Source organism: Microcaecilia unicolor, chromosome 2, assembly GCF_901765095.1.
Source record: "Microcaecilia unicolor chromosome 2, aMicUni1.1, whole genome shotgun sequence".
NCBI lineage: Eukaryota > Metazoa > Chordata > Amphibia > Gymnophiona > Siphonopidae > Microcaecilia > Microcaecilia unicolor.
This window is the reverse complement of record NC_044032.1, coordinates 345,477,929-345,493,613: the sequence shown is the minus strand read 5'-3', so window position 1 is coordinate 345,493,613 and position 15,685 is coordinate 345,477,929. Positions and strand designations below refer to the sequence as shown.

The following is a 15,685-nucleotide window of genomic DNA, read 5'->3' as shown; positions in this document are numbered from 1 at the left end:
CTCCAGGTACCTGCATACTGCTGCAATGGACATGAGTATGGCATTTGAGGCTGGCAAAAAAGTATTTTAAAACTTTTTTTTTTATGGTGGGAGGGGGTTAGTGACCACTGGGGGAGTAAGGGGAGGTGATCCCCGATTCCCTCTGGTGGTCATCTGGTCAGTTCGGGCACCTTTTTGATGCTTGGTCGTGAAAAAAAATGGACCAAGTAAAGTCACCCAGGTGTTTGTCAGGGACGCCCTTCTTTTTTCCATTATCGGCTCAGGACACCCATCTCCTAAGCACGCCCCAGTCCCACCTTCGCTAAACTGCCGACACGCCCCCGTGAACTTTGGTCGTCCCCACGACGGAAAACAGTTAAGGGCGCGCAAAATCGACTTTCGATTATGCTGATTTGGCTGACCTTGCGAGAAGGACGCCCATCTCCCAATTTGTGTCAGAAGATGGGCGCCCTTCTCTTTCAAAAATTCACCTGATAGTGAAACCGATGTCTTTAAAGATTCCTGTGGGGATATTTGCCAATATATATCTATCTTGATAGCTGTATAATTTATGTACATTCTCTCATTTTTATCCAACAGATGATGGATTTGGGAAGAACAGTAAGAGAAGGAGAGACACCAATGAGCAGCGGATGGAGGAATCGAGACATAAAGACCCCTCCAGAGACAGCACAGATCCTTCAACTGATAGTGTAGGAGGTATGAGTAAAGTTACACCACCCAGCATGAAAGAAAAACTTCAGAAAGGAGATAGACCTAATGCATGTACTGAACAAGAGAGAAATTCCAACCATTTCTCAAATCTTGCACAAGATCAGAGACTCGATGGAGAGAGATTGATTCAGAGCACTGCATGTGAGGAAAGGATCTCAGAGAATTCAGTCCTGACAGGAGAAAAAAAAAATCACAGACACAAGTCATTCCATTGTACTGAATGTGAAAAATACTTTGCATATAAATCACAGCTTATAATTCATCAGAAAGTTCACAAAGAGCAAAAACCATCAAAATGTTCTGTACGTGATGAAAGCTTTGGTCAAACATTTCAACTGAAAAGACATGAATTAACCAACACTAGAAAGAGACAAGTGCATGAAATGAACCTCCAGGAAGGGAAGCTATTTAAATGTTCAGTATGCGATAAAAGCTTCAATCAAAACTGTAATCTCAGAATTCATGAAAGAATGCACACCGAAGAGAAGCCATATAATTATTCTGAATGTGATAACAGCTTTAATAAAAAAAGTGCCCTCAGCCCTTATGAAAGAATCCACACTGGAGGAAAACTATATAAATGTTCTGAATGTGATAAAAGATTCTATTATACAAGTAGCCTCAGAAATCATGAAAGAATCCACACTGGAGAAAAACCATATAAATGTTCTCAATGTGATAAATGCTTTATTCAACAAAATAACCTTAGAACTCATGAGCGAATCCACACTGGAGAAAAACCATATAAATGTTCTGAGTGTAATAAAAGCTTCAGTCAAAGAAGTAACCTCAGAACTCATAAAAGAATCCATACAGGGGAAAAACCTTATAAATGTTCTCAATGTGATAAAAGCTTTATTAAAAAAATTAATCTCAGAGTTCATGAAAGAATCCACACTGGAGAGAAAGCATATAAATGTTCTGAATGTGATAAAAGGTTCAATCGTAGAAGTAATCTCAGAATTCATGAAAGATTCCACACTGGAGAGAAGCCATATACTTATTCTGAATGTGATAGCAGCTTTAATAAAAGTGCCCTCAGAACTTATGAAAGAATCCACAGTGGAAGAAAACTATACAAATGTTCTGAATGTGATAAAATATTCTATTATACAAGTAGCCTTAGAACTCATGAGCGAAGCCACACTGGAGAAAAACCATATAAATGTTCTGAATGTGATAAAAGCTTCAGTCAAATAAGTAACCTTAGAACTCATAAAAGAATCCATACTGGGGAAAAACCGTATAAATGTTCTCAATGTGATAAAAACTTTATTAAAAAAGTTAATCTCAGTGTTCATGAAAGAATTCACACTGGAGAAAAACCATATAAATGTCCTCAATGTGATAAAAGCTTCAATCATAGAAGTAGCCTCAGAGTTCATGAAAGAATCCACACTGGAGAAAAACCATATAAATGTTCTCAATGTGATAAAAGCTTTGTTAAAAGAAGTAACCTGGGAACTCATGAAAGAATTCACACTGGAGAAAAACCATATAAATGTTCTCAGTGTGATAAAAGCTACGTTAAAAGAAGTAACCTCAGAACTCATGAAAGAATCCACACTGGAGAAAAACCATACAAACGTACTTATGGTGATATACATCCCTTACAAACACGATCTGGCAGAAATCACCAACGAAATCAAGCGCAGCTTGAACATCATGGACTCAGGGGCAAATGCATTCAAACTAAAACTCAACACAGAAAAAACACACTGTCTCATCATCTCATCCCAATGCAATATGTTTAAACCCACAAATATAAACACCCCAGGTTACACCCTTCCTATGTCAGACAGCCTGAAAATTCTCGGCGTTAGTCGACCGGAACCTCTCACTAGAGAACCAAGTAAAATCTACAATAAAGAAAATGTTTCACTCAATGTGGAAACTCAAACGTGTGAAACCATTCTTCCTGAGGGAAATATTTTGCAACTTGATACAATCAATGGTACTAAGCCATGCAGACTACTGCAATGGAATTTATGCGGGATGCAAAGAACAAATCATAAAGAAACTTCAGACTGCTGAAAACACACAGCCACGCTTATATTTGGAAAAACGCAGTTTGAAAGTGCCAAACCCCTCCGAGAAAAACTGCACTGGCTCCCAATCAAAGAACGTATTGCTTTCAAAATCTGCACCCTGGTTCATAAAATTATTTACAGCGAAGCCCCGGGATACATGACAGACCTCATAGACCTGCCAACCAGAAATACAACAGGTTCAGCATGAACATACCTAAATCTCCACTACCCAAGCTGCAAAGGACTCAAATACAAATCTACTTATGCATCCAGCTTTTCCTATCTAAGCACGCAACTATGGAACACATTGCCAAAAGTCGTAAAAACAACGTATGACCACCTAAATTTCCGGAAATCACTAAAAACAAACCTGTTCAAAAAGGCATACCCCACCAACCCAACATAAAAGCCTGAATACCTGCAACACAACGAAATCAAAGCTCGTAATGGACATGACATAACTCTTCCTCTCTAAGATCCCCTAATGTGTCTGTCACACATGAACCTTATTCTACCACAATATCACCTTGTATTTGTTTATACCGGAATTGGCGAACACCGATACGGTACTATGCAAGCCACATTGAGCCTGCAAATAGGTGGGAAAATGTGTGATACAAATGTAACAAATAAAATTTTATTAAAATAATTACCTTTAGAACTCATGAAAGAAACCACATTGGAGGGAAAACATATAAATGTTCTGAATGTGATAAAAGTTTCAATGATAAAAGTGCTCTCAGAATTCATAAAAGAATCCACAATGGGGAAAAACCTTTGAGTACACTTTTTAACTCTTTGGGTTGATCCTAGAACTGGCAAAGACCCAGAGGTTACATCAGACCTGCAATGAAGCTCTACAGTTCCAGCAATCAACATCTGGCAGAACAACTCCATTTAATGAAAAGCTTTTCAGATGACGTCAGGATGGCTTTTGGCTTGGATAAATGTGCTAAGGCAACTTTCCTAAATGGAAAAAAATCTCTCCGATGATTGTGTCATTAAGGAGCTTGAACAGGAAGAGGTATATAAATATCTAGGAGTCGAGGAATATCTAGGAATCCAGCATAAAGTAATGAGAGAAAAGAGCAGCAAAGAATATTACAGGAGATAAAAATTGATATTGAAAAGTGCCCTAACATCAAAGAATAACATACAAGCCATCAACTAGTTTGTGATCGCTGTACTTTTGTATAGCTTTGGAATTGTACACTGGCCTATTAAATACCTTGAAAAGTTGGATGTATGAACAGTAAAACTCCTCAGCTTTCTTGAGGTTGTATGTAAGAATCAGTGTTTGTCATTACTGTACATTCCTAGAACAGGAGGAGGTTAGAAATAGATTATACATATAGAGCTACCATCATATAATACAATAAGAACATAAGCGCTGCCATACTGGGACAGACCAGATTGGCCCAATATCCTGTTGGGCAATCCTGGTCACAAGTACCTGGCGAGATCCCAAAACAGTAAAACAGATTTTTTGCTGCTTATCCTAGAATATGCAGCCATCTCTTCTCCAAGCTGAAGAGCCCTAGCCATTTTAGCCTTTCCTCATGGGGAAGTCATCCCATCCCCTTTATCATTTTTGTTGCCCTTCTCTGTATCTTTTCTAATTCTGCTGTATCTTTTATGAGATGCAGTGACCAGAATTGCACACAGTATTTGAGGTGCGGTTGCACCATGGAGAGATGCAAGAGCATCATAACATTCTCATTTTTGTTTTACATTCTTTTCCTAATAATTCCTCACATTCTGTTTGCTTTCTTAGCTGCCGCCGCACGCTAAGCAGAGCGTTTCAACGTATCATCAATGATGACACCTAGATTCTTTTCCTGGGCGGTGATTCTTAATGTGGAGCTTTGTATTCTAGTATCTATAGTTTGGATTTACTACTACTACTATTTAACATTTCTAAAGCGCTACCAGGGTTACGTAGCGTTGTACAATCTAACAAAGAAGGACAGTCCCTGCTCAAAGGAGCTTACAATCTAAAGGACAAAAAAGTGCAGTCAGTCAAGTTGGGGGCAGTCTAGATTTCCTGGATAGAGGTACAATGGTTAGGTGCCAAAAGCGACATTGAAGAGGTGGGCTTTGAGCAAGGATTTGAAGATGGGCAGGGAGGGGGCTTGGCGTATGGGCTCAGGGCGTTTATTCCAAGCATAGGGTGAGGCGAGGCAGAAAGGGCGGAGCCTGGAGTTGGCGGTGGTGGAGAAGGGTACTGAGAGGAGGGATTTGTCCTGTGAGCAGAGGTTACGAGTAGGAGCGTAAGGGGAGATGAGGGTAGAGAGGTAATGAGGGGCTGCAGATTGAGTGCATGTGTAGGTTAGTAGGAGAAGCTTGAACTGTATGCGGTACCTGATCGGAAGCCAGTGAAGTGACTTGAGGAGAGGGGTGATATGAGCATATCCTTTAGATTGTAAGCTCTCCTGAGCAGGGACTGTCCTTCCCCTTGTTTAAACTTGTACAGCGCTGCGTAACCCTAGCAGCGCTATAGAAATGCTAAGTAGTAGTAGTAGGCGGAAAATAAGACAGGCAGCAGCGTTCTGAGCAGATTGAAGGGGGGATAGATGGTTAAGTGGGAGGCCAGTGAGGAGTAGGCTGCAGTAGTCAAGGCGAGAGGTGATGAGAGAGTGGATGAGAGTTCGGGTGGTGTGCTCAGAAAGGAAGGGGCGAATTTTGCTGATGTTATAGAGAGAGAAGCGATTTCTCTTTCCCACATGCATCACTTTGCACTTGCTCACATTAAGCATCATCTACTACTACTTATCATCTTCCATTGGATACCCAGTTTCCCAGTCTCATAAGTTCCTCTTGTAAGTTTTCACAATCCTCTTGCATTTTAACAACTTTCAATTGTGTCATCAGCAAATTTAGGGCCCTGTTTACTAAGCTGTACTAGAGGCGCATTAGTGTTTTTAGCATGCGCTAATTGTGTAGGTGCCCACAATATTCCTATGGGCACCTACACAGCACGCGCTAAAAACGCTAGTGCTCCTTAGTAAACAGGGCCCTTAATTACCTCACTAATTATTCCCATCTCTAGATCACTAGGGAATCCGGATAGAGCATTTTCAATAATGCTAAAAGAAAACCAGGAGTATTTAAGGGGAGAGCAGAGAAAAGGATGTACATTATCCCCGTCAACTTCTAAGCAGCTTGTAGATGCAAGGAAAAAATCACAATCTGAAGTATCTGTGTACAAATGCTAGTAGCCTAAAAAATAAGATGTGAGAGTTAGAGTATATAACACTAAATGAAGAAGTAGATATAATAGGTATCTGAGACCTGGTGGAAGGATGACAATCAATGGAACACTGTGTTAACAGGATAGAAGTTATATTGCAATGATAGAGTGACTCAAATTGGAGTTGGGGGGTGCGCTATATGGTAAAAAGGGAATTGAGTCAAACAAAATAAACATTCCACAGGAAACAGCAGCGTGGAATCCTTATTGATAGAAATTCCAGGTGTGAAGGGAAGGAGTATTGTGGTACTACTATTGTGGGCTGTACTACTGTCCACTAGTACAGAACGAATAGACAGAAATTAGGAAAGCTGAAAAATTGGGCAACAGTATAATAATGCATGATTTCAATTACTGATACATTACACAAACAAGAAATATCAGCTATACTTCATCAGAACATCCAAAATAATGATACAGCCTCACAATTCTTTTGTGCCTTCTCTGCTTGAGCATTCACTGATAAACTAACAGCAGAAGTGGAGAAAAGACCTCAGAACTAGAGCACGTATAGGTCAATATTCTGCTGCTTGCAAGTATCTCCCAGGCTCCTTCAATCATTGGTCAAAAAAACCTAAAACTAATGTTTTCACTTATTTTTCATAATATTCGAGCAGATAAGAGCCACCAAAGAACTCAGAAACCAGTTCAACATGAGTAATAGCTTCAAACTGCCCAGCAACATATCTCTCAGGAGTGTAGCAATTTCTAAAACTGTCTCTCCAGAGGCCTTTTCTTTAACCCAACAGCGGCCCTGTTTTGCTTAAAAAGCTGCTTCAGGGGTGTGACTGGGTCTGTGTCTCCCGCTGTCAAATTATCCCCAGTGATTTCTAGGTTACTGGGGCCACACTCCCAGTGGTCTCACAGTTCCCAGAAAGCACTCACAGACCCAACACACAAACCACCAGGATTCTTTTTTTTTTTTTTTTAACTTTGAATTTTTATTGAAATAACATCTCAAACATAACAACGAGCCATTGGCTCCAGCACATGACAATGCAACAATTTATTTTTTATTTTAACATTAAGCTTATAACCCTTTTATCCCCCCTATTCCCCCCCACCCTTCCTCCCTCCCCCTCCCCCCCCCACTAACCCCTCAACAACTGATTCCCCCAACAGCCCAAACCCCCCTAAACCCCCTCAATATCTGTTAGATGAATCCATTCAGGTGCCTCTGGATTATATCTCCCCTTACGCTTATCAGTCAATTTTTCCAACTCTATAATGGTTTTAAATTTCTCAGCCCAATTACCTACAGTTGGCCCAGCGGACTTTTTTTTCCAATGCATTGCAATAGTGGTTTTTGCGGCGGCTAACCCCATTCTCTTGAATCTCTGTTGCCATCTCTTTCCCCTCTGGTTCCCCCACCCCAGGAGGCACCATTTAGGATCGCATGGAAAAGTACCTTCTAGAACTTTAGACAACCTATCCGTTATATCTTTCCAATAAGATTGAATCAAACTGCACCCCCACCAAATATGAAAAAAAGTTCCCGTCTCCCTTCCACATTTCCAACAGCTATCAGAAGCCTCAGGAAACATTCTTTTAATTCTATCAGGTGTATAATACCATCTGCTCAGCACTTTATACGCATTTTCTTTAATAAGCACACACACCGAGGCTTTCTTGACTTCCAAGCATACCCTCCTCCATTCTGCCTCCGAAACATCCTGATTCAAGTCCTTTTCCCATGCCTCCATATATAGGTCATTTTCATAAAACTCTGCCCCCTGAGGTGTCCATATATCCGTGAAATTCCTTTCCCCCACTTATCCATATCCCCCCATACTTTTTCAAATCCCTCTTGGTCTTTGAATTCCTCCCTGGCCCATTTCTCTGTACTAATAAAGTGTTTGACCTGCATGTACGCATATAAATCGGACTCTACTAACCCATACATTTCCTGTAGTTCTTCAAATGTGCGTAGTCGACCCTCATCTAGGCACTCATGAAACCGTATGAGCCCTTTTTTAAACCAATTTTGGAATATCTTATTTTCCCTTCCCCCCGGGAACCCGGGTTCCTGTGTGAGCCATGCATATGTAGATCTATTCCCTGTCCCTCTTACCTTCCTTTTCAGCCTCCCCCACACCGTGAAGAGATGAGATACAAAAGGATTCAGCGTAAGGCCCTTATATGTCTGCTCCGGGACTGAGGCCCACAGCAGACCATCTAGCTTTCCTTCCCTAACAAAAATTTGCTCTAGCCTAGTAATTGGAGATAAATCTACTTTACTCCACTCCCCTATCTGTTTTAATTGGGCTGCCCAGTAGTACCACTGCACATTTGGCATCCCTCTCCCCGCCTCTTCCACCTTCCCCCCACAAGATTTATTTTGACAGCCTAGCTGGCCTACCCGCCCACACAAAGGTCCCTATATCTGACTGTAGTTTTAAAATTTCCCTTCTGGGTACTAATAATGGCAGTGTCTGAAATAGAAAAAGCAGTCTGGGTAAAATGTTCATTTTTACTACCGCTATTCTCCCCCACCATGATAACCAATTATTCTTCCATTTATTCAAGTCCCGTCTCACATCCCTGAGCAAAGGCGTATAATTTAACAAGAAGAGGTTATCTAGATCTTTTGGTATTATAATTCCCAAATATCTAAAACTATGGTCCGTCATTTTAAAAGGGAATGCCTGTTTCAGCTGCTCCAGCTCTGCCTCTATGCTAGTAATTCCCATCATCTCAGATTTATCATAATTCACTAAAAAACCCCGCCACTTTACTGTATAGTTCCAGTTCCCTTATTATAATAGGCAGTGTCAGTAATGGTTGGGATACATAAAAGAGATTGTCGTCTGCAAACAGGGCAATTTTGTGCTCATGACCCCCCAATTTAACTCTTCTAATGTCTCTGAGAGTCTGTATTCTCAAAGCCAGGGGTTCAATGGAAATAGCAAATAATGGGAGATAATGGGCAACCTTGTCTCGTTCCTCTTGCTATTGGGAAATACTCTGAGTACCCTCCATTCACTTTTATACGCGCCACTGGGAATGTATACATTTTACCCATTCTAGAAATGCGCCCCCCATTCCCATAGCCCTCATCACTTCCCACAGGTATTCCCACTCCACCCTGTCAAATGCTTTCTCTGCATCCATCGCCAGCAGTGTCAGTGAATCTCCCCTCCTCTGTGCCCCCCATGTAATATTCAAAGTGCGGCGAATATTGTTTGCCACATGTCTGTGTGCTATGAACCCTGATTGATCCTCGTGAATTATGTGAGGCAGCACTCTCCCCAAACGATCTGCCATACCTTTGGCTAAAATTTTTACATCGATATTCAGCAGAGATATCGGTCTATATGATCCACACACTGTGGATCTCTCCCTGGTTTTAAAAGGACTGATATCCCCGCTTCCCCATACTGGGAGGAACTCCATGGCCCCCAAAATTTGCATTGCCCACCCTAACTAATAATGGTGCCAGTTCCTTCCCAAATACCTTGTAATATTGCCCTGTATATCCATCGAGGCCAGGGGCCTTTCCCGGTTTTAACCCTTTAATGACCCTGAGAACCTCTTGTGTTGTAATTTCAGCCTCGAGCTCAGCCTTTTGCAGTCCTGTAATTTGTGGTATATCTATCTCTTGTAAATATTCTCGCATCTTTCCTTGGGACACCACCTCCCCTTTAGAGTATAGTTTCGTGTAAAAATGAACAAATTGTCTGCTTATGTCCTTATCTTGGTGCAATATTTCATCCCGAGCACCTTTAATTTTTGTAATCGTATTTTTCACCTGTCTTTGTCTCAAGCTTCTCGCTAGCATAGTACCCGCTTTATTGCTAAATTAAAAAAACTTTTGTTTCATCAATTTTCTGGTATATTCCATCTTTCTCAATTGTATTTTTTGCAATTCTGCTCTACAATCTACTAATTTTTTAAATGTCTGCGGGTCCCCAGTAGCATGGTGTTTAACCTCTAATTGTGCCAGTGTCTTTCGTATATGCAGCTCATGTGCTTCCCGGTCCCTCTTTTTTGGGGCACCCCTTTGTATAAGATGCCCCCTAACTACTGCCTTGAGGGCATCCCATTGAATCCCTTCCGACACCTCCCCATTGTCATTGATTTGAAGATAATCTTGTATTATATTGCGCACATCCTGACAATCTTTTTCCTCCGCAATCAAAGTATCATTCAGCCTCCACACTTGACCTCCACGCTCCTTTCCCAATTTTCCCACTATTACCCACACAGGCGCATGATCAGAAGCATGTATACTTTCAATTTCAGTTTCTTTTATAGCCCCCCACAGTGACCGGCTGCACCATATTGCATCTATCCTAGTGTATGTGTTTTGTGCATGGGAATAAAATGTGTAAGTCCTCTGTCTGGGATGTTGTAATCTCCAAACGTCCACCAGATCTAATTCTGCCATTAGCTTAAGAAACGTCCCCCTATATTGCTTAGTTCCCTTAGCTCGTCCCAGAGAGTGGTCTAAATTTGAGGCTGTGAAGTTGAAATCTCTACCCCCCCCCCCCCCCCCCCCCCCCCCCCAGTATTATCTAAACTTTCCCAATGCACTGAGTTCTGGCCTGATGGACCCAAAAAAGGCACCCTGTCCACTATTAGGGGCATATATATTAACCAGAGTAATGTGTTGCTCTCCTATCTTCCCTTTCACCGCTAAACATCTTCCCTCTTTCCCTTTGAAAATATCTTCCTGAACAAATCTAAGATGTGCTTTAACAAAGATGGCAACTCCCCCCGTTTCCCCCCCCCCCTTAGGGTCCACCAACAGAAAGCAGTCACCCAATTGTTTACTTCTAAGCAAGTGTTCACCTTGTTTCCTTACGTGGGTTTCCTGTAACATAATCACGTCCCATTTTAACCGGTTCAATTCTTTAAATACAATGCTCCTTTTCCCAGGGTTATTCAGACCATTGACATTCCATGTTCCCACCTGTAACCTTCCCCCCACTCCCCCCTCCCCCCCCCTGCATCTGGCTCTGTTCCCTCTCTGCCAGATCAGTCCCTGAGGAATTGAGCCATCGCCAGAGAGCTGCCCCTCTGATATCCCCTCCTCATTCGCTGCCCCCCTGCTTATATACCTCCTATAGTAACCAAACATCCTGTCACTTCCCTCCTATAGTTATCAACATTCAGTCAATAGATAATACTATTATCCTGTGAGATCCAGTGTTGTTCCAGCCACCATGATCAGTCCACTCCGCTGGCTTCAGATCTGCGGCTATCCAAACTCAGGGACCCTTGCCCCTTTGCTCCATGCGCTTTGTTCCATCCCTCTTTACTGTTCTTAGGACTTGGTGTCCGCTGCTTGTCTGTCTGTTCCGCTGTGTTTGGCAAATCTGTGCACCCCATCTCCTTCAACGACTTCCAAGCTCCTTCAGTAGACAGGAATCTCCGGGTCTTATTACCCACTGTGACTTGCATGCCCAGGGGATAAAGCCACTTATATCTCAGTCCCTCTTTTTGCAGGTATCTGGTGATCTCCTTATATTCTCTCCTCCTCTGCAGTGTCTTTCTGGCCAGATCTTGAAATATCTGGGGTTTACAATTCTCCCAGGCAATCTCACCCAGTCCCCAGGCTTTTCTCCAGATTGCCTCTTTTACTCCAAACTCATGAAAACAAACCACAATGTCTCTAGGCTGTCCTCCCCTTTGGGGACCTAGACTCCTATGGGCCCGATCAATTTTAATGCGTTTTGAGTTTTGCTCTTCTCCTCCTGTATTTCCCAGGTCCATAATAAAATTACACAGGTCCTGAATTACTTTTCACCACATCCTTAAACTCTGCCTCTTCTGGGATCCCTTTAAATCGCAAATTGCATCTTCGGGATCTGTTTTCTAAATCCTCCAACTGCAATTCTAGGTCTCTTCTCAGCTGCTGTTCTGCTTTAAGATCTTTCTGCAGGTCCCGCACCTCCTGTGCCATATTTTCCACCCTCTCCTCTGTCTCTGCCACACGGTTCCCAATCTCCTTCAGCTCCTCATGCAGCACTGCAACTGCATTTTGGATACTGGTTCTTGTGGCCACCATTTCAGCTTTTAAGTCTTTAAACCAGCGAATAAACACTGTCTTACCACAGTCAGTCTCTTCCTCTGTTGGTTCTTCGATATCAGGGTCTGACTCAGAATCTGCAGCAGCCATCTTGGCTCCTCTCAAGCTAGCTCTTGGCCCAGCACACTTCGAGGATCCGGATCCATCTGGCAGGTATTTAAACTTGGAGAGTCTTTTTCTCGCTGCCATGCTTGTATACACTACAGGAGCCTCTGCACTCACGAAATCGCCACGTTTTTCAGGGTTACAGCACTTATTTACTCTGTTCTCTGCAGAGCTCTGAAATCAGGCTGCCATCCCTTAGTGATGATGTCACTTCCTCCCCACCAGGATTCTTTATCAGTCCTGACAGGCAGAGGCAATAAAGAATTGTTTATTGTCTTAAAAACATATTGAACAAAAAATGTGCACTCAGCAAACAATAACAGGTAACTGAAATATGGATCAATTATAACACTAACTAAACATTTGTTTACTTCCTAGAAAGTACCTGGGTAGATCAGGACATATAGCTGCTCACCAGTTATCAAATATAACTGTTTTACAGGGCTTCAGCAAAGAGCTTTCTCTCTCTCTTTTCTCCTGAGCTGAAACTGGGGCAACAGCTAGTACAATTGAAATGAAAAAGCTCCTGGGCCAATCAGAGCCCAGTCAACAACAACATTTTTAAAAAGCTGGTTACATCACTATAGGTATTTCCTTTATCTGTGTTGACTAAAGAAGGGAAAGGACAGTTCTTTGTAACAGCTTAAAACATAACATGTACCACCTACTGGCCAAACTAGAGAAATGCACTTCAAGATTTAATAAAGGCAATTCTACAGGCTTAAAACACACTGTTCTCTCACAGGAGGGGACTAGGATGGCATAGAAGGGTTGGAGTGAAGCTTGAGCACCCCCAAACAAAAAAGCATTCCGCTGCCCCTGGTTCTTTATAATACTTACCCATCGAAATGTTGGAACCCTGCCTGCAGATTAATATAGCTCAGAGTAATAAGCTACGAGGGAGGAGGGCAGGAGGACAGGTCCAGTAATAGGCATGACCTTGGACATATAAGAATACCCATACAACTTTTTCTTGAGTGAAAATATTGAAGAAAAACTGTTTTTGATTGGAACATAGGTTTGGTTTCTTGCCCACACTGTATTGGACACTGTTGAAGTGTGGAGTGGAGCTAAGGAAGCAATAAGCTGGTGACTGCCAGCTCTTAGCTGGCAAGGACCAGACGTGGTACTGGGGGGGGGGGGGGTGAGTGGGTTGGGTTAAGAAGGGAGTTCATGGGACATACATCTTGTACCCACAGAGGCCCATGAGCACCAGAGAGGTCTTCAATAACTCAACCCACGCCTACGGGTGGGCGGTGTAGGATAAAGAGGTCTTCATGGTTACTTGGCCTACGCCCATGAGTGTACGGAGTTGTGACAAATGGTGTCATGAGTGGGATCTCAACACTACATGCAGTTTTGGACAGTTTGCCCTGTGCCGCTGGTGAAGAGTACTGGTGATGGATAGAAGCGAGGGTTCTGAGAAGTGCTGTAGGGCCTAGTGAACGGGAGCACGTCTGAAATTTAAAGATCGGCACTTGGTGTTCTTTGTTCTTTCTTTCATTTCCAGGAAGATGGCATCAGAGGTCTTCATGAAGTGGGTGGTAGAACAGATGCAGGCCCAACAAGAGATGATAGACCTACGGTTCTCAAGGACCTTGGAACAGGAGGTGCAACAGCAGCAACTTCTGTTGCAATTACTGAAAAACACAGGCCCTGGAGTTAAAGAATCTCATGTCTGGCCTTTATAGACAAGTGACTCAAAGGGACAATGAGTTGAAACTCTCTGATGGTGCAGTTGGGACATCCCATGTAAACTGGCCTAAGGAGTTGCCTCTTACCAAGTTGGGACCAGAGGATGACCCAGATGCCTTCTTGGTCACCTTTGAACGTGTGGCCATGGCTGCACAGTGGCCTCCTGAACACTGGGCTATTATTTTGACTCCGTATTTAATGGGGGAGGCCAAGCTGCTTAAATAGCATTAGATGCCACCCAGGCCTTGGATTATAAGGATGTTAAAGCAGCCATACAGGACATAAAAGGCCTCACTGCAGAAGGTTTAGAGCCCATACTTTTCAGAAAGGGGACTGACTCTGCTGTTGTACAGCAGCTACTTTGTGGCTACAACTGGAGAAGCAAACTCCGCAGGACATAGAGCAGTTTCTAAGCATTTTACCCTAGATCATCCTGTTACAGCTTTATCACTAAATTATGAAAAAGCATTTGATAGGGTGGAATGCACTACCTTTTTAATATCGTGAAGTTAAGTACTTTATGCCAGCCCTACTGCTATTCTTGCCAATAACCATCTCTCTGAGCTTATACACTTGTACAGGAGTACTAGGCAAGGATGCCTTCTGTCTCCATATACCGTATTTTTCAGACTATAAGACGCACTTTTTTCCCCCAAAATTTGGGAGGAAAATGGGGGGTGCGTCTTATAGTCCGAAGGTAGCAATTCCGGATCGCCCTCCCCCCGAGTTCGGGATCGCCCTCCCCTACTCACGTCAGCGATGTTCCCTGGTGGTCTAGTGACGTCGGGGCAGGAAAGAGCCCCCTCTTTCCTGCCCAGCGCGCTGCTCTCCGTCCTCCTCCGTCCTCCTGTATGCTGCTGAGGATGGAGGAGGACGGAGAGCAGCGCGCTGGGCAGGAAAGAGGGGGCTCTTTCCTGCCCCGACGTCACTAGACCACCAGGGAACATCGCTGACGTGAGTAGGGGAGGGCGATCCCGAATTCGGACAAGATGCACCAGAGCACCTAGGTTTTGGAGGAGGGAAAAAGGAAAAAAATTTTTTTTCCTATTTCCCTCCTCTAAAACCTAGGTGCGTCTTATGGTCCGGTGCGTCTTATAGTCCAAAAAATACGGTATATGTTTAACATAGCATTAGAACCTTGGATATTAACCATTAACAATACAACTGAAATATCTGGGCTCTCTTTTAACTCAGAAATTTATAAACCAATGGCATATGCAGATGATATTCTTCTCTGTATTTCTGACCCAGTATCCTCCCTTTCTCAATTTTTTCTCTAATTAATAATTTTTTATCTTTCTCAGATTATAAAATAAATCAAACTAAAACAGAAGTTCTCCCATTAAATGTACATGCTACATTGGATCTGATCCGACCATTTGTTCTAGTATGGACTCTCTCTAAACTTAAATATTTAGGAATAGAGCTTTCCAACACATTTCCAGAAACTATACACCATAACTGTGTTAAAATCTTTCATTTCCTCAAGCAACTATTATCATCCTGGAACCCACTCTATTTATCCTGGTGGGGTAGACCGGAAACATTTAAAATGATGATTTCTCCCAAAATCAACTACTGTATATTCTAAGCGTGTCATTTTTGTTTGATTCTGATGCTTTAGGAAAACGGTTGTGTGAAGTTGTAAAACTTCTGATGCTACTGATAGTAACCTCCTTGGGGAAATAAAGGCTCCTTTTACAAAGTGGTGCCACCGATTAGCATGTGCTGAATGGGAAGAAGCCCATGAGAGTTCGCATTCAGCATAGCCGCTACTTGGTAGCTCTGCTTTGTAAAAGGAGCCCAAAGACTTTCCATCTTATGTCATTGCAAAATTAGTTGCATTAAAAAACCCCAAAA

At 42.6% G+C, this 15,685-nt stretch overlaps 1 protein-coding gene across 1 annotated transcript in view; it reads left to right on the top strand.

Annotated features, from left to right (window-relative positions):
* LOC115463716 (zinc finger protein 493-like) overlaps positions 1-15,685 on the top strand; it is a 158,993-nt gene that overhangs the window by 40,910 nt on the left and 102,398 nt on the right. Inside the window, exon 6 of the mRNA XM_030194436.1 lies at positions 580-2,293. Within this exon, the coding sequence (XP_030050296.1) occupies positions 580-2,293 (1,714 nt within the window). The remainder of the gene's footprint in view (positions 1-579; positions 2,294-15,685) is intronic.